General features: G+C 39.2%; 1 protein-coding gene across 3 annotated transcripts; it reads right to left on the bottom strand.

The window, feature by feature from the left end:
• Positions 1-413: 413 nt before the first annotated feature.
• On the bottom strand, positions 414-26,041 carry LOC124116472 (chloride intracellular channel protein 1-like). Of its 3 annotated transcripts, none has more exons than XM_046477817.2 (3): positions 25,979-26,041; positions 6,721-7,521; positions 414-3,809 (listed from the first exon to the last, which is right to left on the bottom strand). In XM_046477817.2, exons 2-3 carry the CDS (start codon positions 7,467-7,469, stop codon positions 3,788-3,790), a joined length of 771 nt encoding a protein of 256 aa, XP_046333773.1. In that variant the 5' UTR covers positions 7,470-7,521; positions 25,979-26,041; the 3' UTR covers positions 414-3,787. The 3 variants fall into 3 exon arrangements, with proteins under 3 accessions (XP_046333773.1, XP_046333772.1, XP_046333774.1); XM_046477816.2 differs by lacking the exon at positions 25,979-26,041 and adding an exon at positions 19,139-19,201; XM_046477818.2 differs by lacking the exon at positions 25,979-26,041 and adding an exon at positions 16,631-16,761.

Consider the following 26,041-nt stretch of genomic DNA (forward strand, 5'->3'; position numbering starts at 1 on the left):
TGGATGGTAGGAAGCCTTAGATAACCACATCTGAAAATAACCTGCAAACTTTTGACACAGTCCCTTCTACCACACTACCCTTTGTATATGGTCTATGCTTTAAATCACTCAAATTTGACATATTAAAGGGATATAAAACTTATCATGACAACAAAGGGAGATAACCCCTTCTTGAGAGTGGTTCAAGTTGCTAGCCAGTAAAACAAACAGCTTCTCATGTGACATGTAAGTGTTTGTTAGGAAAATACTCTCTGTCCACATTCTGAGTGAGTGAGTGTTGAGTTTATCATCGCTTTTAACAGTATTCCAGTTATATCACGGTGTGTCAGTTTAATGTGGGAGGAAAGCCCGAAGTGATGCAGGTCTCAGACGTTAACCACTTTGGTGAAACCCACGAGCACAGGTATGAAGCTGACACACCTAGAAACATAATCGGGGCGAACAGGGATTTGAACCCGCAATCATAGATTTCAGGCGTGCCCAAGGGACGCAACTCTGAACAGCAAATCATGGCGCCTTAAATGACTGGGCCACCCCCCCACATAACCAAGGTGTAGAAGTAGCTCTCCGTCAATCACACCTACAGTTGGTCAAGTCAAGGGCTAAACTCAATGGTACTAATTATCGCTGGAAATACACGCTGTGTTAGTCGGGGACAGTTTGTCTAATGTTTATACAGGCATCCTAGGGGCTAGAGCAATGTCAAGCTGTACATTGTTCGTCAGTCAATATCATTGCTACTTTGGTGGGGAGACATGATTATCCTGGAGTCAGACTGCAATATGGCGGAGATATTGCTGATGCGACATTACATTATAACCAATTCACTACTGACGTGATGACACCCAGTTCAGGTCACTCTGACTACAAACAGTGATCCTATTTCCTTAACAACTACTTGACAACTACTTTCACTTTCTATTTTCTATTGAACTTAAACAACTATGAAAGCAATTTCGAGATTTAATACATGTACATATCAGGTCACATACATTTTGGTACAGATTAAGCAATGAAATTCTACAAAAAATGAGTTTGTTGTCAGCAAGCACAAACTTCCCTATCTAAAGCATGCCATCTTCAGAAAGATAAATATCAAATAATCTGAGTATTTTACCAAACCGTTCAATTTAAAAGAAAAAAACAATTCTGCCTTGTCATAAAAAAAGCCAAGAAATAACAGCTAATATTAGAAACAGAAGCAAAATAATTTGCCTGAGTAAATATTCCACAATCCACTGCAGACAATGTCTACAACAGCTATGTTTTCAGGGCTATAGTTGAGAGTATTTTATGCTTGTTCTCAAAGCTTTTCTCGATTGACTAAAGGAATAGTTACCTGTAATAGTGAGTATAGATTGCAGCGTTAGTAACTGGGACTAGTGTTATAATAATGTTCCTAAATACACACCTGTAAAAAGGTTCAGCATCACACCTTTTTTATTTTCAGTTAAACCATACCACACTTGTATGTTTTGGAAACATCTACACTTGATATGGATTTCACTTTGATAAATGCCTATTACACTACTGATACCTGCTGGAAATTTGGTAATCAAATACCTTTTGCCATGGTAACAGTGACAGAAGACTTCAGACAATTAGTTTCTGCATCCGTACGTCAATGAGTATGTCACTTTGTATTTGTTTGTTTGTTGTTTAACGCTGCACACAGCAATATTCCAGCTATATGACGGAGGTCTGTCTAAACCAGACAATCCAGTGATTGACATCATGAGCATCGATTCATGCAATTGAGATACGATGACATGCATCAACCAAGTCAGCGAGCTTGACCATTGATCCTCTTACTGTCACTTTGTAAACCAAAAGAAACATGTTTTCTCAGAAAATAAATATTGGAACTGATTTTGTCATTGACATTTTACAATGAAATGTATCGTAAACAGAGCTGCACATTGTCCCAGGTGTGTCTTCAAGAAGATGAATGTCACAGGTGGGCATCTCCCACAGACTTAGGTCGAGGGCTTTGACCCCGAGAAACCCAAGCCGTAAAAACAACAATCATTGATGGGGGATGTGAGTTTCAAGCCAAAATATTTGAAACATAACATTACTAGGCCCAGAAGTATTCCAATCAATCTATTTAGCTCTTAATTATAAATAAGTCAGCTGCGAAAATTAAACATTTCTTTTTTCACATGACAAGCAGGTAAAATTGGATCCAATACTTTCAACAAGCCATCCCAAATAAATCAATCATAATAACAGCATTCATTTATTTACACAGGGATTTCATATTTCTTAACATTTCAGTGAAATACCAAGACTGTCTTTATGACAACCATCAGTAATGCCGGTGAGTTGGGACTACAGGCAACGAGGGAAAGGCACAAAGGATTTTGGGTAAAGTCAAAATCATGGACGGCTTAAACTTTACTGGACTTCTTGTACATCAAGTGATAGTCAAAACAAAGCTGTCCACCATGCTTGGATGATGAAGACACACAGAACATAACCTCACGTGAGACACACAGAACATTAAGGAGAGGAGCAGGACCAACAGAGGCTCTTCACTACACACCTCCAGCGTCACTGGACACACAGGGGTATAAATCTGAATATACACCCTCAAAAAGTGAATTATTAGATTTTCATCCCAGCACTTAGCATCATTTAAGGTCCCCACATCTCTACAGATGATGAGTCACAACGTGTTACCTGTAACATACACCATACAAATTGTCCAACTAAACGTTCATGCTGAAAAAAATCTTTTACAGTTAGTGTCCACATAAATAGTTTGTCATTGAAAACACATCATAAAAATAAAAAGCTTCCTTAATCACAATGTTGAAATATGTGGATGAAAATCTAACTATTAATTCACCGCAGCCTAAGGTTGACATTGATCGAAATCAATCAGCAACCCCCTATTTCTAGTTTTGAGAGCCCCCTGGAACTTATTACGTCAAATACGGTACCCCTTTCTGCGTCGTTAAGAAACAAAGACAAAGTGTCAGCATGTTCTGAAGCACTGCATATCATAACACAGGAGAAGCTGACATAGAAAACGGTAGGTACTACACTAGTACTGTACTCAGATAATACTGCTTGTCTAGCTCTACATACAACACTACATACATTGGATAACACTGCTTGTCTAGCTCTACATACAACAACACTACATACATTGGATAAACAAACAAACAATGGCGCCAACATCGGCAACTTTGGCACTTGACGACTAAATTCATACAAACATATTTAATCAAAATTGGAACTCTGCCCATCGTCATCTGGACATAAGTTATAACAAGTGCAATTATCTTTAGCTGATCTTTGACAATGGATATTAATATATTTAAGTCGTTGGCTTGTTAAAAAGAAAGTGAGAAAAACTTCTGTTTCTCATAATCAAGATAATCATTAAGGGCTAAGTAGAATGTTCAGGCCAGAAAAGTCTCCTTTTTAAAATTCATACTGTTATCAAGAGCATGTAAAATGAGATCTAGATATGGTCTTTCCAAACTACTGATTTCCTTTCATCAAGACAAATCATGATGCTTATGACAGTTGTTTTGATTTCCCTGCCCTTGTCGTATATATATATTTATTTAAAAAGATTCAATAATCTAAAAAGATGCTCAAAGACTCTTAGAGCTCTCTGGGTGGATGGACTATCGACAGCGTCAAGGATAAGTCAAACTTGCGACAGTGCCATAAGTTCCACACGCACCATAACACAAGGAACAGGATGGGACAATCTGTGACTTGGTTTGACAATGTGTGACTGGATCTAACAATGTGTGACTGGATGGGACAACTACAGAACTGTACAACCATTCCTGAAAAATGCAACAAACACAAACATTGTAATCTCATTGCTGAAACTTACATTATTTACAAAATAAAAAGACAAATATGAAAAATCTGCATGTTCTTTAAGAAAACAGCAAACATTTCCCTACAACTGCAACAGTTTACTGTCTACATATCTATGTAGAATTTGATCAAAACTATGCAAAATCTGGTAACAATCTAACTACAAACATGTATTTAAGTACAGCAATTCCAACATCTAACATGCCTCAGTGGTCATTGCAGATAATGTAGAAAGAGGTCCAGAAACAGAGAGCTAGGTCTAAGTGTCAAACAAGCCTAGAGGAATGATGTGGTTCCAATGACACGATAAACACAAACATTATATTAGCGCTACCAGAGACCATATAACATCTATTATGTGGTCTCTGGCGACACTGCTGTTGTGATAGAAAACCATCACACGTGAAAATACACCAACCTAAGCTTACTTAGGTTTACACTACTTCCCCAACAAGTTCAGGGGATTATTTTCAAAAGAAAGGAAAAAGCAGACTTATACCCTTACTGAAACCAAGATCAACTGGAACCACAACCTCACTTCTATCTGGCCCCGTCAGAAAAGACAATCATGACAATGAAATACAACATGACAACAAAGCTACCACACACAGTGTTCAAACTAAGCAGGGGTCTTGTGGTCCTTCAGATCCTCTGCTATGGTATTTGAATCTAGAGACCCCTTACATCTTTAACTTTAACACAGTGATAGAAACTCACCATAATGATAACATGTAGCAAAACCTTTAAAAATGGCAAATTTCTAAGAGTCCTTATGTCACCTTAACTATTGGCAGTTTGGCAAGGACTACAGGACTAGTGCCACTTTCTATCGCTGCTACGTAAGAATTACGACAAGAATCTCTTCACTGTCAGGCTTAATGGGAACAGCGTATTATGTATCTTGGCCACAATACTAAACATGAGAAGTCAACCTTCAACAATGACTTGAGAACTAAGGGTGTGCCGTATTACTGGTACACCGGTACATTGTGGTGCAAATCTTCAGCAATACGCATTGCCATATGTCTGTAAAAGTAGCAATATATTGGGGCAAACATAAATAAGTATATTTATGTGTTCCTAATCGATATGGAGATGGAAAATAGTATTTTTCTGATACAACTTGCCTCTGATGATCATTATATCAATTAGCGTGTACACATCGCGACTATCAAGTTCCTCACAGCGATAGCACATTCGCAGAGCTCTCTACACCAAGAGTATAGCGAAGGTGTCACAGCTGGCGCTACCATGTGACCGTATTATCTCCCTTGATCGTTGCTGGGATACAAAATGGCAGATGATTTCAGCATTGTACCAAATATTTCTTGTTTTGTTTTTATTCTTTAATCTCTTTATCGTACATTTAGTCACTCAAAAGAAAATATAGTGAGGGACACTGACTAATGGTATCTGACATCTACACTGGTATAACTGATTAACTCATGAAAATGTAAATTACCAATACATTGCAATGTGAATCACAATACAGGTTAAAGCATGGCAATATATTGCATACAAAATCCAGGTCAATACAGCTTTTTTGAGAACCCATTAACAAACGAATGTTATACTCTCAGAAAGGTGTATATTAATCTTTTCATATCACATAACATACTTGTGTATAGGTATTATTTATGTGTATAGGTATTATTTATGTCAGTAAGCAGAGTTTGAAAATTAACATAAATCAGGTAGCCTGAGACTAGTACAATTCAGGGAGGACTAGTGACATTTCCTTGTGGACTACCACCTTTCACCATTAGGTAGATGGCACCTCTGTAGCAGGACTAGTGACATTTCCTTGTGGACTACCACTTTACCATAAGGTAGATGGCACCTCTGTAGCAGGACTAGTGACATTTCCTTGTGGACTACCACCTTTCACCATTAGGTAGATGGCACCTCTGTAGCAGGACTAGTGACATTTCCTTGTGGACTACCACCTTTCACCATTAGGTAGATGGCAACTCTGTAGCAGGACTAGTGACATTTCTTTGTGGACTACCACTTTACCATTAGGTAGATGGCACCTCTGTAGCAGGACTAGTGACATTTCCTTGTGGACTACCACCTTTCACCATTTGGTAGATGGCAACTCTGTAGCAGGACTAGTGACATTTCCTTGTGGACTACCACTTTCACCATTAGGTAGATGGCAACTCTGTAGCAGGACTAGTGACATTTCTTTGTGGACTACCACTTTACCATTAGGTAGATGGCACCTCTGTAGCAGGACTAGTGACATTTCCTTGTGGACTACCACCTTTCACCATTTGGTAGATGGCAACTCTGTAGCAGATCATTTTTGCAGACAATTGAACAAAAAAGAATTACTTCTAACCCTAAGTGACATGACATATGAAACTTGGCTGGGACTATCAATACAAGAAGCTGATACTCCGATGATAGCCATGCTGGTATTCCTACCCTCTTAAACTTCACAGTACAGGCAAAAGAAAATGAAGTAAGGAATTCAATCTGTCTCTGTCAAAGATCTATCTAGGACCGACTACTACTACACAACTATCTTCTACACATGCGAAGACGAACACAAAGCAAGGATGGGTAATGGTACGGTCAATTTTGATTCTATGAAAAATGAGCTTGTTATAAAAATTCACAAAAATTACAACATAACTGATATTATGACTTCAAGTGAGGTCAAAGGTTATGACTAAGAGTCTTAAAACTTCAAATCACAAGACAGGAAACCCACTGCATGCTGGGAGTATAATACTTAGTAACCATAGTAACAGTCAAGCTGTGTCACATGCAGGAATCTGGCCAGCAGGCACAGAGGTCTGGAGCAGAGGCCCAGGCAAGTCATGGCATCCAGTGTGTTAGCAGTGTAAATGTATCTAAAACACTTGCCCATTGGCCTGGCCTAAATCCATAGAGTACACGGGGGATCCTTCTAACATGTAGAATCGCTGCTTGGACTTAGGAAGAGGAGTTGTCTCCCTTTTGGTACTCCAATGGTGTACAATTTCCTGATCGGAGGGGCACGTCTTGCGGAACGTTTCGTTGGAGTAGGCATTCCTCAGCAAATGCAACAATCCTGTCATATTCGATGGGATTTCGAAATCTTTGAAGGCTTGGGATGCAACTCGTGCGTGGTGGAGTTTTGGTAGCATAAGACAATCCAAATGAGTAAGTTCATCGCTACACAAAAATTTAGTTCCAGCAGACTTCATGAAACTGTCGATTTGGTGAAGCTCCTTCAGCAAAGGTTCCGATGTGTGGCTGACATTCTTGATAAAGAAGTTAAACTTGGAGAATACATCCAAGCAGACGGTATGGGCCTTTCTGTTGGAGTACCGTAAATCTGGATAGGGGAAGTTGTCGTCGATGTACTGCACCATTTCGTCCGAATCCATAATCACCTCATCTCCATGTTTGAGGACAGGGAGCTTGTGAGCATAGCTCTTAACATCAGCAGTGGGTCGTGCTGGGTTTACCGTGATGACCTTGTAGGTCAAGGTCCCTTCTTGAGCTTTAAGGTCAAGGATCATGTAGAAACGTTGGCAAAAGGGACAGGCGCCGTAGCTCTGTCCATCCCAGCCTGACTTGACATAGAGTTCCACATGATTGGACGGCAGGGACACTTTCTTCGCACTCATCTTGTTTTTCTCTACCTCCTTGTAATCGCTTTTGCTTTGTCACTCTCAATAACTGAAAAAAAAACACATTCTATAAATATAACATCTGGCATTGCATAACAAAAAGCAGGACTGTGTAACTATCATGATCTAAAAGTCAATGCTAATTTCCTTGTAGGAGTGAGTGAGATCGTGGTTCGGCTCTATTATTAGCATATCGCAGTAATTTATTTACATGGTTGTCTCCAATGTGCAGTCTGAGCCAAATCATTTATGTCTACTAGTCTAAACTTCAGTAGATTCTAGTGTTAGGGAATCGACTATTTTTATTCGCTTTGCTTACAAGACCAATCACAATTTTACCAAACTCGTGCGTCAAACCAGTGGCTAAACTTGCGGACTGAATGTGTAACAGGCGTGTTCAGGAGGGCTGTGATCACGAGACAATTCCTTCCTGAACAAAAGGCCAGACTTGCTCTCAAGACACAGCATCAAAAGTGGTGTCACCGGGGATCAAAACAACCCTATCCAGACATTTAATTTCATCACAAGTATGAAGAGTTCATAGATTGATGTTTCATGATAACAAAGTGTTTATTGTTAATATTGAAAATATTTGTTTGTTTGTTTGTTGTTTTAATGCACGACTCAGCAATATTCAAGCTAGATGACGGCGGTCTGTAAATAATCGAGTCTGGACCAGACAATCCAGTGATTGACATCATGAGCATCGATCTACACAATTGGGATACAATGACATGCATCAACCAACCACCCAATCCCGTTAGTCGCCATCAGAGCAACAGATAAGATGTGTATTTGCGGAAAATACCCCCCAAATATGATCCAAACCCCATTACTTTCAATTAACTTGCATACAGAAACGCATTAAATGAAAAATTGAAGTGTATAAAAACAGCATGTGTAAATACATGTACCCAATGAAGCTTTTTCGGTTTCCGAAACCAATTATTTATTTTTTTTAAATCTCAAAATGTTAACTTATTTTGGGAAAAACCCAATAGTGTGATGACTAGATGAGTGAAAAAATATTGGTTACCCAATGAAAAAATGTCATAACCCAATTAAAATAGAACAATTTGAGTAAAAACTCAATTGTTCAAAAAGTTATCTGGAGCTCTGCACCTTTTATGACAAGAAAAGTTGCCTTGTTACGTTTCGTAAAACATGGGTTGCTGAAGACCTGCTCTCTACCCGGGTCAATATATTGAGATTGCAATGAAACTTTTGGAAGGTCTGATCTAGATCATTCTTTCCATTCCGGTCAAAGAAAAAACATTTGTATAAAGTGCAACGCCATCTTGGATTACTAGGCGAACGACCTCCCAGACTTCACCGCGAGCAAGCGCATGTGATCGTGCAGTCAGCCATGTTCAACAGCACGCGCACACATAATTTCTCGATTGCCAGCCCTCCTGAAACGCATCTGACCTTAACCGAAAGTTAAGGTCATATTTCCATCCCATCTCGAGAGTCATCTTCCAAGCATGCAATGACTAAAAAAGTTTTCACATCGTTAAACCATGATTAACACAATAGCGTATAAAGAAGAAGTAAAAAAATAACACGGAAGACTATCTTCCACAAGACATACTTATGAGAGCAACATGTCCGTAGCAAATTTCACAATGTGAACAAATCTTCCAAATATTTCCCTGTCAAGCCGATGCAACCACTATGTACTTCCTGGTAGGGTCCGACTCACAGCAGCTTAGAGCTGATGTGTCCTCGGGACATAGTCTACTCTCGTCCCTACAGTGGACTGCTAAGCCTGCTGGAATCCCTCCATTATCCACTGGCATGCTTCTACCTATCATCACATTACTCCAAGCATTACTGTACACTATCAGCTGACTGTCACTAAATACAATCTAAAGGGCACGTTTGGGGTAATCAGCTTTGGGATGTTCAAGGCCCCAGCATGCATCATCACTCTTGTAGCGTTCTGTTGGGTCTTGTCAACTGACTCCGCTATAGTCCACATAAATGTTTGTTTGTTTCTTGTTTAACGCCGCACTCAGCAATATTCCAGCTATAAGATGGCGGTCTGTAAATTATCGAATCTGGACAAGACAATCCGGTGATTGACACTATGAGCATCGATCCATGCATTTGGGATACAATGACATGCAAGTCAGCAAGCCTCCTTACCCGATCCCGTTAGTCGCCTCTTACAACAAGCATAGTCGACAAGCTGAAGACCTATTCTACCCAGATCTTCATGGGTCCCACATAAATGACACCCATAGAAATTGGCAGTAGTCCTAAAGTGCCCAATAGTTCAGGTATCAGGACTAGAAGAAATTTGCCATTTTGAAGGGTTTTGCTATATGTTATCATTAGAAGGACTTGTGGACAAAAAATGTTAGTTTCTATCGCTGAATGATAACACTAACTTCTACTGAAAATGATGTAGAAGGCCACGTTCGGGCTGGTAGTGTCAAAAGGTTTTGGCACAAACTGCATCATACATAATTCATCATTCTATGCCACAGAACACAAGCAGTGTAGTCAAGCACAAAAAGATTATCTACAGTATGTTACTATCCGAGGGTGTGAGAGGAACAGGTATCTCAGTCATCTGAGGCTCTGCAATTCACTGTGCAGAGTTGCGTCCCTTGGACATGCCAGAGACCTGTGATCCTGAGTTTGAATCCTGGTCCATCCTGATTATATTTCTAGGTTTGTCAGCACAATACCCATGCTCATGGATTTCACCAAAGTGGTAAACATCAGAGACCTGCATTACTTCAGGCTTTCCTCCCACATCCTGGTGACATGCTATGATATAACTGGAATACTGTTCAATGCCTAGCTAACCCAACTCGCTCACCAGGGTTAGAAATTGGCACTAGTCCTGTAGTCCTTGCCAAACTGCCCAATAGTAAAAGTATCATAAGGACTAGTAGAAATTTGCCATTTTTAGGGGGTTTTGCTATATGTTATCATTATAAGGACTAGTGGACTGAAACTGTTAGTTTCTACCGCTGCTCACTCTGTGCTGTGAATAAAGCCTTGCAGCAAGATTCCCATCAAAGCATCCTGGCAAGTTTACGTTATACTCAGTATACAGTTCAACATGTACACACCATCTGTCTACACCAGCCACTGTAAACGATCCCATGTTCAGGTGAAGAGGTTAAGATGTGTAATGAGTTTATATATCCTGCTGCACATGGAACAGGTGGAGGCCAGACTGGCTGTATGACAACGGAGCAATATCAAAACTCATTTCCTGTATCAAATAGACATTTTAACAACTGATCTTAGAATGTATGCTTGTCGTAAGAGGCGACTAATGGCATCGGGTCAGGCCTGCTGACTTGGTTGATGCATGTCATCATATCCCAATTGCTCATGATGTCAATCACTGGATTGTCTGGTTCAGACTCGCTTATTTACAGACTGCCGTTATATAGCTGGAATATTGCTGAGTGCGGCGTTAAACAACACATAAACAAACAAACAGTTAGGTTGGATAATTTTCCCAATCAAGAAAAATGCTCTTGTAATGTAAAAACAATGCAGAAATTGGGAAATTTGTACTAGTCCACAGGAAATGATACTAGCCTTGAGTTCTAACTCTGCCTTACTTATCATTATTTTTTGACATTAGCGTTATGAAAACGGACCCAGTTTTCGAAAACTTGGGGCCTGTGAATCTTGAGGGCTTCTCCGATTGTATTTGAACATGTTGAACCTAAGTATTTAACGTTAAACATTTAGGCAATGACTAGGACCATTCACTTCATGTTTTTATGAATTTTTAACACGAGGATGAAATCATGTTTCATTTCCAACACATGAGACACAGTGACCATTAATACTTAATCTTGAACACTGAATACTAGTGTGCATTAAAACTCCAATTTGGTTTCAAAAGAATTTGTAACTCAGGTCCACAGACAATTAAAATGGAATAATGTACTTGTCAAACAGTCTACCATGACAAGTCGGCACATGGTATTTCCAGGGATAATTCTAGGTTGGGGCCTTTGCTTTTAGCCCCTAAATTTGAATAAAAGGCCCACATTTTCAAATACAATGGGACATCTTAACATTGTGCTGTATGGGCAAGTGAGTATACCTTTGGAATATTTGAAATTTTCATATAAAGGACCCATGTCAGAAAATTCCTAGAGTGAACCCTGTATTTCTCTGCCTATAACAGGAGACTTCAGCACAAAGCCAAGTTGAGCAATCATACTCCAAAACTGGAGTTGAGCACTGCCCCAGCAAACATTCAACCCTGGCACAATGGGCCTGACAACCAGCTCCTTGACCTCTGTCCACTAAAAAAACGTGCCCATGATTTGAATGAGCTAGATTGTCAACACACGCTTGAAATGTCACCATGCATCGTACACATGGAACTATTTTGGAGTAATATTGTTCCCAAGTTGTCTTATATTAGCCTGCTTCCACAAAGTAGTTCATATTTGTTGTCGTGGAAACAAACAAAACATGAAGTGCAATATTAGAATGTTCAGAATAGATACATATTTTGTTTGGCTGAAAAATTTCAAACAAGCATGATGCCACTTCAATCTCAAGGGAATGTGACATGTAGAAATATAATGTGCGAAAGGCTCAGCATTGATACAAATTTTGTCTGGCTGAAAAATTCCATACAAAACTGTTGCAGGTTATATCTCAGGGGGATGATACGATGGTTATGCACCTTCACACATGGAATTAAAAAAAGGGTAGTTAACTCACTGCTAGGTGATTAAATTAGTGTCACTGGAGCAAAACAAACTGCAGTATTGACAGAGTTGTTTCGAGTGTGTCTGTCAAGGGACGACTGGAATACAGTCTACAGAGGCAGAGTGCAACATCCCAAATGTTCAAAATAAACATGAAATTTAAGAGCCCGACTTGGGTAGACCGAGGATAAAAATACTATAACAGCATTCCTCAAGGATGATATGACCCCCTGAGTTTCTAACCCTGTAATGAAACAACAATAAACTTTGCAAATGCAAGTAATCAAATTATCTCTTTATGCTTTTTGTCATCAAACAGAATACATACAAAACTGAATTTGAGATTCAGACAGATAATTACCATTTGCTTGGAATTCGACCAAAAAAACTACAACATACATTAATCAGGACCTGACTCGTTCAAACATCGAGGTTGTCAAAACAAAAGACATACGGAACTGAAATTGTAATACGGACATACAATCACCACTTGCTCGGAGTTCAACAAATAGACTACAACATATATTAATCACGTCTCATCACTCCAAAATCAAGGTGAAATTTCCGTCTCCTTTTATACCAAGAATACATCAAAGAACAAAAAAAGTGAGCTATTTGTGACATTAAGTTGTGAAATCTCACTCTGATGTAGGTGCCCAGCCAAACCTTCCTTTCGTTTTTTTGTTGCCCCTGGTCCTACCTAACTACCAGAAAACATTACAGGAGTAGACACCATCAGTTATCGAACTCGTACTTAGCGTATCTTGGACAAGTGGGTCAAAACTAGCATCTCTAGACTTTTACTTGTCTTGAACTAACAGACTAGCAGCCTAGTCTATCCCTGCATTACCTGGTAATATTAATGAAAGCCTGTTATGCAATAGTTACATCTTATTTTGTAGAAGAAACAAAGACAAATCTTCCCTATTTATTAAACAAATGGGGTGATGCTTGTTATGCCGATTCCAACTACATGTGTTAGATACATCGGCGCATCCCATGGCTCAGTGTCAACAAACACGAACAGCTCTTCAATGGAACCTTCAAATGTCAAATTTGATTGTTCTAAATATCCGTTAATGTTTATTGTGTTTCCACTGGAATGAGTCATATTGTGCCCCCAGTCGCGATGTCCCGCCCCCAGTCGAGATGCTTCGCAGAGGGTGGCTCTGGTGATATCCCAAGTCATGCTTGGATGTTACCTCTGACCCCTCGTGTTGACTTATGACCTCACCGTACACACTGACGTAGGCGTGATCCTGCCCCATGTGTCGACAGCATGGAGCTATTCTTGTCTGTTTCATGATAGGTCATTGTGATTCAGACAATACTCACAATGCATATTTTACAATCTCCACCCAAATCCAAGCGTGATAAAACTCAACCATACAAGATTCATCTGCGATGCATACTTACAGGGATTACAGAGATAAAACTAAGCACTAGCTCTCTGTCTGAGTCAGTTTGTTTTATGTTAAAGGTATCCTAAGGGCTAGTAGAGTTCCCAGCTTCTTGATGATAGTGGTTTGTATAGTCTGGAAGGAAATTTAAGGTACCGACGTTTACTACAATATCTGAAAAACTATCGGACCTACTCCAATCAAAGTTGCTATGAGATTATTAAACAGTCATACATAACTGGATATTACATTTAAAGACAATCGGTGCATGAATAAAAAATCTGTCTATTTAGCTATCACTATATTTCATCAACAACCAGACCTGTTCGTCACGGGTGGAACGTGCATTCATTGAAACAGCCATCTGCATAATGCTACCCCTGCGTCACAGGGCCATATGACACAGTTGAACCAATCAACTCAACTCGAAAGGGTGCACAGGAATCACGCACGTTGAGACGCCCAACGCTAACACCGTATTCGTGCATGCGTGATTCCCATGCACCCTTTCGAGGTGAGTTGATTGGTTCAACTGTGTCATATGGCCGGGGTAGCAGGGGTAGCATTATGCAGATGGCTGTAGCATTATGCACCTGTGGCAGGTAGACCTTGAGGCGGGCCCTTAGCTTCAAATCTATATGGGTCTGAAATAACTTGACGTGTCAATGTATTTGTCACATAAAGCTAGTTTTTTAACAGAGGGCCTGAAGGGTTTAGTCAGGGCCTGCAGCTTCTTAAGTAAGTCTGCCATACAGATCCTGAAACAAATACATCCACTACAGCCATGCAAGCCTAGATTACTGCAGTATCAGTATCTGAAAATAAAGAATCTATAAGTTGACAACTGTTTTCTTTGGTAAAATAGTTCATTTAGAGACTAAATGTCAGTCTACTTCTTAAATCTATGGGTCCTGATGGCTGCCTGGAAACTTTGTATATTTCAAACACTGGTCTGGACTTAACACTCCGATATGTTATCACTATCCAGGCTTGTGTTCCAGGTTTAGGTGTATCCCTGGGTTTACTTCCCTCATTAAAACTTAACAGTGCTCACTAGGGATGAAAGTCAATTGGTCCTCAGTATAAGCCTAATGTTGTAATATGAAGATTCTCGCTCTCTTCCAGAACAATACCTAAAGGCATGAGGCTTCAGTGACCGAATGACTTCCTGGATTAAGCCACATTAGGCTTAATAACCCATATTTCAGCAAGCAGTTCAGTTGAGGTCCAAAGCTTGGCAATAGATTCTCATTCCAAGCAGTACAAAAACATACTCTTAGACTTGTGGGAAGATTCATGTGCAGGGATTTGTAGTAACAACTAGCAAGCATAGAAACATTGTTCTCTTTCAGGCGTGGCACAGGGTATATAAAGATGTTTAGGTGTGCCTTTTGGAATTAAAGTGTGTCAAATAGACGAGTACTTTTGATCCACCATAAATATTTGTGACTATCATCAGTCTGTGACTTTACCCTCTAGTCTGAAGCCGAGTCATGTAAAATTCTGATCGGTCTAGTAAGCTCAGCTAGTTATTAAGATATTTTTTTTCCAATTTGTCTGCCAAGCTGGTTAATTAAAATCCAAGACAAATCTCTGGTTGTCAAAAATGTAATTTCTAAGTGTGCCCTCCAGTCCTGTGGAACTCATTCTACCTGTGTCATTGGCACTTAAATACAAGGAATTTCAATCCCTGGATAAAATGCTAATATTATCAACTTCCTCAAATCAACTAATCAGCAGTCTGAATTGTTTCTAAGGGTATTATCACTAGTGCCGGAGCGGGAGGTCCGGGGTTCTATCCCCGGCCGCGTCATACCAAAAGAGGGTAAAGATGGTACTTGTTGTTACCCTGCCTGGTGTTCATCATTAAGGGGCCAAAACAAGAACTGGTCGGCTCGGAATCAGTATACTGTGTCTGAGTGGGGTATAAATGTTTAGCCGTGGCATGGTATCTCAGAGGGCTAACACTATAAAACTGGCATTAGTTCGGACACACACGTGAAACCCCATTTCACCTCACCTTGGGTCTCTGGTCACCTAATGACTTTGATCTCGATGCTTTTGACTAATTTGGATTAAATCAAACTTGATGGTGTCTTCATATATGTCCACTAACAGTTTCCACTGTCTCATTAATTGACACAAATCTACTAAATATGTATTAGATTGGCTACCATGATTCATTTCCTCCCATGATGATCATCGTCAAAGGAAATGAACAGTAGCCCATGATGAAATGTTTTCTATTTTGTATTTGTTTGTTTGTTTAATGCCACACTCAGCACTATTCAAGCTATATGACGGCGGTCTGTAAATAATCGAGTCTGGACCAGACAGTCCAGTGATCGATATGAGCATCGATCCACACAATTGAAATACGATGACACACATCAACCAAGTCAGCGAGGCTGACCACCCGATCCCATTAAGTCGCCTCTTACAACAATCATGGGTTGCTGAAGACCTTATTCTTCCCCAGATCTTCACGGGTCATTTTCTTAACATATCAAGTTTACTTCAGATTTCACATGGTACCCAACTCTAACATCAAGATATGTATCCCCAGGGATTTATCTAGGATTCCAAAGTAAGTGACCTTGTGAGTCAATGTGGAAAAAATATCATATCCAACTAGTCCACAGCTCATGTTAGACGAATTGTTCACACAAAACAACAAGATTTGGGGAGAAAACAACAAGTCCTCAGTCTGTGATTTTACTTCCTATTCCTAGTCTAAAGCCAGAGTCTAATAAACTTCTGTTCAGTCCAGTAAGCGAAGCTAACAATAACGAAGTTCGGGCTAGTTTTTGACACAGACTGACATAGATAAGAAACTAACATTTATTGTCCACCAGCATATAGCAAAACCCTTCAAAATGAGACATTTCTACTAGTCCTTATGATACCTTAACTATTGGGCAATTTGGAAGGACTACAGGACTGGTGGTCATGTCTAACACTGCCTACAAACACTGCAAATAGAACAGACCTAAAATATCCACTCCAGATGATACCAAATATATCACTAATAGTACCAAGTACCAGAAATACTTACCCTGCCAGCAGTAAGCCTCTAAACATACGAAGAAAGCTCTCCTACGAGTGAGTATATCTGTAGCCACGAACCAACATACACCAGGCTAATCTCCTAATGGACTACGATGGGCCATTACCACAGCGCTGTGCTAATCCAGGCTCTCACAGGCTAATTAATACAAGTAATGAGAATTCAGCTGGAATAAGGAGGAAGTATCACCATGATAGAGTGTATTTCACCCTAAGGCTGTGTCATCGTGATAAGAAAGACCTATTCACATGTATCATTCTCCACCTGCATGTATATCACTGGGGGGGGGGTCTGCATGTTTCTCAAGGATATCTATGTCGGTTGTGATGTAGGGTAGCTGATGCAATCACTGCTAATTATCAACAATGTTATGATTATTGGTTTGTTGTTTTACACCGCACTCAGCAATATTCCAGCTATATGACTGCGGTCTGTAAATAATCGAGCCTGGACCAGACAATCCAGAGATTGATATCATGTGCATCGATCCACGCAATTTGGATCGATGACATGCTTCAACCAAGTCAGCGAGCCTGACCACCTGATCCTGTTAGTCGCCTCTTACGACAAGCATTGTCGCCTTTAATGGCAAGCATGGGTTGGCATTGCTGAAGACCTATTCTACCCCGGATATTCATGTGTCCAACAATGTTATGAATACATAATGGTCAAATGTAACAAATGTTATGTTTGGGATAACACTTTCTTAGTAAAGTACAGATTCTCATACTTTTGGGGGTTGAGTCCCATCCGGGATTCAAATCCTGGATGGGACTCAACCCCGAAAAGTATGAGAATCTGTACTTTACTAAGAAAGTGTTATCCAAAATGTAACATTTGTTACAACAACAATGTTGTCATGGAATTTGAAAATGATCTACAGACAGATACATAATTTTTCACCTTGAACAGCAGTAGAAACTAATATTTTAGTCCACTAGTCCTTATAATGATAACATATCGCAAAACCTTAAAAATGACAGATTTCTACTGGTCCTCATGACACCTTAACTATTGGGCAGTCTGAGAGGGGACTAGTGCAAATTTCATGGATGCTCTTGGTAATCATAATCCATTCACCAAAAGCAATCTGCTTCATGTTCAAGTTAAACATCTTTGGGTGGGAAGAAATGTGTTATCATAACCAGATTCTCCACAATGTGATAATGTAGGCCCTTTCAGGCAAATACCGTCAGAATAGTGATAAAGCATTTCATTTCTAACCAATGATTTGATTTCATCTGATAAAGTGATTTGATAATTTTAGACACAAGTGAGTATGAGTGAGAATGGTTTTACGCCGCTCTTAAAAAATACTCCAGCAATATCAAAGCAGGGGACACCAGAAATGAGCTTCAAACATTGTATCCATTATGCATGTGAACCCAGGTCTTCGGCGAGATGAGCAAACGCTTTAACCACTATGCTACCCCACCGCCCTGGTCCTTAAGGAAATATACTAGACTCGGACCAGCGGACCAGTGTTAGTGTTAAACACCATAATAATAGTCCATTAGGGGCTACCCCACGCCCCTTGTATACAAGTACATATACACAGTGATTTTAGGTACTTGCCCAAAAACAACTTTTCAAAGCAAACGTTACAGACATACTTATGTATCTCAAAACAGTAGGTTATACATTTTGGTATTTAAATGGGGAGTGAAATGTTATGGGCTAGTTATGAGCTATGTATCAGTTTTCACAAGTCCTCGGCAGTGATTTTGCTGGAGACAGATAGCAATAGGACATTCTTCTATATCATTACCAAATTTGAAAAATATCTTTAGGACATATTGGATGACAATCAGTTGATGTTCCAGAAGACAGACCAATCTGAAACCCTGCTTTCAAGCTAGTGGTCCCATGAACAGGCTTTAAATAGCATACACAAAAATACAATATAAAAACAAATACCCAGCTGTCCAGCTTGTTTCATACAATATATGAAGGGATAATTCTAGGGTGGGGCCTTGTGCTTTTAGCCCCTAAATTTGAAAAAAGGCCCTCATTTTCAAATGCAATGGGGCGTTTTAACATTGTGCGATCCTCTTGAAAATTGAAAATTTTCACATAAAGGGCCCATGTCAGAAATTTCCTGGAGTGAACCCTGTATATGTACACGTCATACATACATGGTACAAATAGCTATGTATCTAAAGTCTCAAACAAATGTTTTGCCTGCATTGTTAAACACAAATGCATCAGATCTATGAGTCAGACAGATTTAATATCATTTAACACCAGTCAACAGTAAATAATCCTTTTGTCCCACATAAAGACATGACTTCAATAAATGCAGCATTAGAAACTGGCACTAGCCCTTGTCAATTTAAACGTTTTGTTATAAGTTATCATTATAAGGACTAGCAGACTAAAAACTCCAACTCCGTGAACACATGAAACAATGAAGCTCCACCTGGTGTAAGTTTGGTGAGATCACGACTAACTGAATGTATCTTAACAACATAAAACATGTAAATGAAACCGGCTTACCAGTGCTTAGGAAGCAGGCAGAAACACAAGGTATTCCTTCTCAACAACAAAAATCTGTATCCTATGCTAATAGCCAGTGTTCACAATGAACTACACAGTATCTAGCAACTCGCCAGCAGTGCCCAGTATAGCTCCCCAACCGGCATATATACATCTTATATATACCAGCTGGCTATTAGCCAATCACGACCATCGCCTCCGCCACCTCAGTTGGCCTACGCCAGTCAATGTTGACTTTATCTTGTGGGCTACTGGGAATAGTATGTAGAAACACCGTATTTATGACCTAATCAGGATATAGCATGTACTTGGTACATATATGTTCAGTTAGCCATTGCAACCAACTGAGAAATTTTTATTACTGTACTAAATGATCATAGAAGCTGGCTTACAATGAAATAGAAACATTTAAGTGACCTACACATGAATATCACTTGTAATTTCTACGACATATAAGTGAAATAACACTGTGAATAATAAGTCTTTGTAAATCAAATTGAAGATATTTTTTTAACCATAAACAAATGATAACAGACATTGTTAACTTATACATGTACCTGAATTTGACATGTTTGGGTTCATTAGTTACTATGGAAATGTTGAGTGACAATTAAAAAATTATTGATAAAAAAAATCAAATCATTGTTGAATGAAAATTAAACATTTATTCATTCTTTATTTCAAACTTTCAAGTCAACCGAGATTGGGTTTTCACAATATTTGTTTATGGCAGAGGGAACACTTATTGACTGTAAATAATTGTGGCTAGGGGTTTTATTTCCCTTCCATGCCAGTTGAATGTTGCTTCTGAACTTATTGCTGCCACTAGCTTGACAGAATTGTTCTTAAAGGTGAAAATTGCGGAAATAAACAAGCTCAAAATGTCCCTGGTTCATACAAAGTTTGCTGTTACCTACTTGAAGATACCTTTTAATTGAACTGTAGAAGTCCTCAAACATGTCTAGAGAGTTTGAGATTTCTTGAGACTGAATTAGTGACCAGGGCCAGTTTCCACACAAACTGGTGCAGACATCGGAATTAACTTGCGAGCCGTACTTGTTTGCCTGATGTGAAAGATTCTTTTCTGGTAGGGGTGTGTGTAAAGATCCACTAAAGGCCTGGTACATCGCAATATTTTGTGCCAGTGTATCAAGACATACTGTGTGGATACAAAATGGTACAAATGTACATATCATAAAGGTTGAGATGTAAAATGGAGCTTATTATAATAGAACCCCTTCTTCCCGCGGCAAAGGTGTTAACTGACTTTATGAAAGTCCAGTTTGGAAACGGGACTTTTATAAAGTCAGTTGGTACCTTTGTCGCAAGAAGATGATTGATCCCAATTATTAAATATTCCTTCTTTTTAGATCCTTCAAAGGAGTCAATTTTTATGTATCTATTTTATGTATCACCTCAAAACCTTACAATTGAGTGAGTGAGTGAGTTTTCCAGTTATATCGCGGCGTGTCAGCTCAATGTGGGAGTAAAGTTCAAAGTGATGCAGGTCTCAGATGTTTACCACTTCGGTGAAACCTACGAGCACGGGTATGGTGCTGACAAACCTAGAAACATAATCGGGGCGAACCGGGATTCGAACCCACAATCATAGGTTTCTGGCGTGCCCAAGGGACGCAACTCTGCACGCCTTATACGACTGGGCCACCCGTGCCCCCCCCCCATACAACTGAGATATGTATCGTTCTGTGATTCATCTAATTATGCTAAGGGGCCGATAATCAGCCTCATGTCTGCAGCAAATTCATATTAAAACTGTTATTATTAATGTGTAGGCTTTGAAGAGGTGTCTTGTGTTTCACTGACAACAGGGACAATAAGGAAGATTCTGTAAGGACTAAAAATGTTACATTACAACACTGACCACAGCATTCAAGTACCATGGTAAATACCTCGGAAACAATGAAAATAAAAACTATAAAAAATCCCAGTTGAGAACAAAATATAAAAAAGGTCCCCAAATTGCCCATCAAGGGCATTTAGTCTGCAATCCTAGATAAATCCCCAGCTCATAAATAATCATATCACACCTTAACCCTTCTGGGCTAATTATGTAATCACCAAGCTGTCTTTCACCCTTCAAAGCCTGCAATATGCAAGTTCCACACTGTTTCAGCATTAAATGTGTTGTGTTCATTGATGTTGATATTTCCACCTTGCTAATGGGTCTCTCACTAATTACTGCTTAACTGGCACTCTCAGTGATATCAGCCTTGATTATGATTCAGTGATTTATTTGCTTGCTCCAACTTTTGTCCACATAGCCACTGAACATTTGAGGCCGATTGGTGAGAAAGAGACTTTCAATAATTTTGTTCATTGGCCCCCATTTTAAAAATAAATATTGTGCTCTTGTCCTTCAACCTTAGACTTGCACAAGTCTCTAAGATAATTTTAAATCATAAGTTCTAGATTATGTAAATAATAAGAACAAGTTGTTCCTATAAGAGACTGGAGTCCTTTGTACTGTCCACATATCTAGACTTGCCTATTTGGAGGGTAGAATTACTACACATCCATGGACTGTTCTTTCAGGACAGCCTTGGAGCAAGGCTACTTCAACTTGAACCAAAATACAAGTTCACATATCCAAAGGCCAAGTGGAACTAAGAAAAGATTCTCTTTATTCTGGGAGAAGCAGCGGTAGAAACTAACTGTTTTAGTCTACTAGTCCTTATAATGATAACATATAGCTAAACCCTTAAAAATGGCAAATTTCTACTAGTCCTTATGATACATTAACAATTGGGCAGTTTTGCAAGGACTAAAGGACTAGTGCCAATTTCTAACGCTGAGAAGATGAGTCCCTAGTGTCCCAAGCTTGTCACTAGAGTGGACAAAAGAGGATTCGGTGGTCAGGGCCCCGTTCCACAAAGCGATCGTAACGCTAAGGTGATCGTAACTCCCATATTTTAACATTAGCTTACAACAGTCATAGCACTACGTTCGCTTTGTGGAACATGGGCCCTGGCTCGGCTGATTGTGTCACATCTAGAGCTGAGTATCACCTGGTATCTGGCGATACAATTTGATACGATATGGATTGACGATACTACTGGTATCACGATACATCACATCAAATAGTAAGAAATGATGAAATCACTGAAATACAGCTCTTTCTTCATACCTAAATTTATTGTTATCTCAAAAACTTTAACAAAGAAAGCCACATGATAAAAACAATTCTAAATGAAGGGATGCTTATTAAATGTAACAGTTGGTCGGAGCCTCCTCAGCCAGCACGTTCTCTAATCTGCCATGTCTACAGTTGGCACGATGCTACTTCTGCCATTATGGGAGGTAACTCTATTGGTTTCTGTTCTATTTATAAAGTATCGTGATCTGACACACTGATGACTCAAGTATCGTGTGAACCTAATTATCGATGATATTGTAGGTATCGGTGAATTGTTACAGACCTAGTCACATCATACCCTGATGGCATGGACATTTGCTCATGCTTTTAGTCACTGGTTGGACAAGTCCAGGCTTAAATATATACAGAGCATTATAGTGAAATAGCTGGAATATAGCTGACACTGGCAGCTATTGGAATCACATTCTTGTTTTCTAACGGTTAATCACCACACGCACTCTTTCACTTTGTAAATGGCATTCCTAGATCAAAACCATGAAGATTGTAAGTATCAGATAAAACAAGATAAAATTGGTTCTCCACCGATATGTGGCACTCTGACAAGCGAGCGAGTAGTGCTGCCCCTCTCTCACTGACAGGTTGTTTCTTGATATACAAGACCTACAAGCAGCTGTCCCTCTTGACTTCAAGTAATCCAGGATTATACATCTTCATTGACCCTGTGTGAACAAATAGATCTTTGCTTGCACTATGAATATTAATCATAAACCACTGACACAGACATTCTAGATATGTCAAAGCGATATTTCTGGTATCTGCCAAAGTTTGTGTATAGGTCACAGGTGAGACAGTAATTAATATTCACTCAAGATGTTACTATTGAACTCAAGATGTAATAGTTATTAGAATACAGAACATGGCGAACCTGCTAGTTTCATGACTAAAATTATAAGTCATGAAGCATTAATATTAGTAAGAAGAAAAGGTTTGAAACTTTCACGACCAAAAAAATACAAATCATGAAGCATTATTAAGAAGAAAAGGTTTGAAACTTCCTCATACATATGTGATAGAATATCATATAAATTCATCATTAGGTAAAGCAAAATAACTTATTCTGTGGGATCATACGTATTTCTAAAAGATGGTTGTTTGATGACCTTGACTAAAAACATTAAAAGATTTGAAAAATATCTGTCGACACCCAGTTAACGGTACACATGCAGACAACAGAAATCTGCACATTGAAATCCATGTTGTTTAGGAACCAGATGACAATTTCGTTTCATGACTTTGATTGGACTATGCATAGACTCATAATCCAGCCAAAAAATAACTCCATAATTCCAGCCTAGTATGTTAAGGGTGGAAACTGGACTTTTACAGTAAACTCCCTAGCCTCGGGAAGATGAATCTTTACATGCCGAAGACCTAGGTTCGATTCCCCACATGGGTACAATGCTGGGATATTGCTAAAAGCAACATAAAACAATACTCACTCACTCCTTAGGGGCAAGTAAAATTAAATAAACACTTGTCTAGTGGTATTTTTGGGACGAACAAAGTAATCTAAGTTTGTGTGACTTTTTAAATCAGCAATAGATCGAGTCGAAAATCCAAGCAAAACAAGCAGCCTTAACCTCCCTGTGTGGTAGGTACAGTGGTAACCTTCTGCCCTCGTTTCTTATTCTAATTACACATGCTCACTTGGTGTATAAACATGATAAAATATCTATGACAACCTTTTGTGGTCAGCACCATTGTGCCTAGTAGATAACAACAGGACCAGTGGCTTTTTTATGTGCTTGCATGTCCTTTGGATCACTGACAAATTTTGGGCAGTATTAAACACTGTTATTAGCCAAAATTACTAGACCAAACTGAATTTTACTTGACTCAGGTTTTGGACTAGATGCTGATGTCACAGACTGGTACAGTGACAGGGTGACAGATAATTACAAAAGGATACCATCTCACATATATTTCTTAAAGAGTATTCGATTGCCTTTGTGGTCAGGTGGATAGAGTGTCTGCCCAGAAAGTGGAAGGGAGTTAGGTGGTTTGATCCTCGACTGTATCACACCTAAACAGGTTAAAAGATGGTACTTGTTACCCTGTCTGGAGCTCAGCAATAAAGGGATGACACAAGGACTGGCTTGCTCTGAGTCAGCATACTATGTTTGAGTGAGGTATACCTCTTAAACTTAGGCAGGTATTGTAAGTAAATGTCATCTTTTAGTTTCCAAAGTTAATGAAACATACATGAGGGTCCTGATGGGTTTTAATGCTTAACGTAAAACACCCTTCAAACACTATCATAAACGTAAAATTAATCTTTTTTTATCGTAAATGCTTATCGTAAAATACCAAAAAATAACTGCTTAACGTAGATAAATAATTAACTGCTTATCGTAAAATGATTAAAATAGTCAAAAACAGTCTGTCTTCAAGAACCAAATGCTTCGCCACAGAAAGCAGGCTGCGCAACTGACGCAGGGGACCAGTCTAGAATGTTTAGCGATTTGAAATTTTACCAGGTATTAAAAATATGAATAGTCAGGATGAAACGAAAGCAGAATTAAAAGTCCCATGTCCCTCCATGGCCACATTTAGGAATTTTTAGCGACGATTTTATTGAAAAAGAAGAAAAACTACTGCTTAATGAAAAAGTACCCTAAATTTTACTGCTTACTGCTTATGGGACCCACCCATCAGGACCCTCATACAAGTGTCAACATGTTTGATGAAATGTGTCCCTGATGGATGTCACTGATGAGGTTACCCAACGCCATTATGGAACTTTCATTTTTAAGTAACATTTCTATGTTGCATCATTAGAAATTGGCACTAGTCCTGTAGATTCTAGTCCTTGCCAAAGTAACAAATAGTTAAGGTATCCTAAGGACTGGTAGAAATTTGCCATTATTAAGGGTTTTGCTATATATGTTATCATTATAAGGACTTGTGGACTAAAACAGTTAGTTTCTATCGCTGTGTTGATGTAAAATTTGTTATGAATTGATATATTAAGTATTGAAGTTTGATCATATTTAAACATACTAAGTGCAAGCTTAACATCTCTTCTGCTTATTATAGAGCTTCATAGTGTGATCCAAACAAATATAAGTCATAATACCATACCAGCAGAAACCCAATATAAAGTTTCTATGTAGACGAATAAACTTCAAATATGCCCTCAATACACACCTCCCAGTCAATCTTAAAAAGAGCAAATCGTGTCTGAAATGAAGCTTAAGATCTACACGAAGGCCTAGTAAGGCAAGAGGCTTGAATAACTTCATGCACATATCAAAACAATGGCAAGAGAGGTCCCCCCCCCCCCCCAAAATAAACAAACATCTCTCGTCAAGTGACATTGACAGAATCGCGATCATTTGTGTCAGCCATACACGACCTCGTACCGTACCCAGCACTCCAATATGTGTTACAATATAAAACGACTTTTACTGGAGCGTTTGGTATACTGCTAATACTTTGTCAGTATCTCTCATAAACAAAGTACGACGCGACCTCTGTGGTCTGTCGCCGTCAGCAACAAGCTCGCATCGTCTGCTTGAGATTTCACGCGAGCATGTGCGCGTGCGCGCTGTAGGACCCATTCATTGTTACGCGTCAATAGGCCAAGTCATGCTTGATTAAACAAATTACTAAGTGTAGCTTATCTACTCCGGCCGTGCGAGAAACAAATGAAAAGATATTCTTACCAGTTCACAAGTCCTTTAACTTTGCAAACTTCCAAGCAATATGGCAGGCAATGGTATTTCCGT

The sequence above is a fragment of the Haliotis rufescens genome, unplaced genomic scaffold (assembly GCF_023055435.1).
Source record: "Haliotis rufescens isolate VD_foot unplaced genomic scaffold, xgHalRufe1.0.p SCAF_42, whole genome shotgun sequence".
Classification (NCBI taxonomy): domain Eukaryota; kingdom Metazoa; phylum Mollusca; class Gastropoda; order Lepetellida; family Haliotidae; genus Haliotis; species Haliotis rufescens.

Coding starts and splice junctions, on each gene's coding strand:
- LOC124116472 (XM_046477817.2), bottom strand. CDS start 7,469: ATGAGTGCGAAGAAAGTGTCCCTGCCGTCCAATCATGTGGAACTCTAT. Junction 3,810..6,720: donor GATTTAGGCCAGGCCAATGG/GCAAGTGTTTTA, acceptor TGCATTTTTCAG/GAATGGTTGTACAGTTCTGT.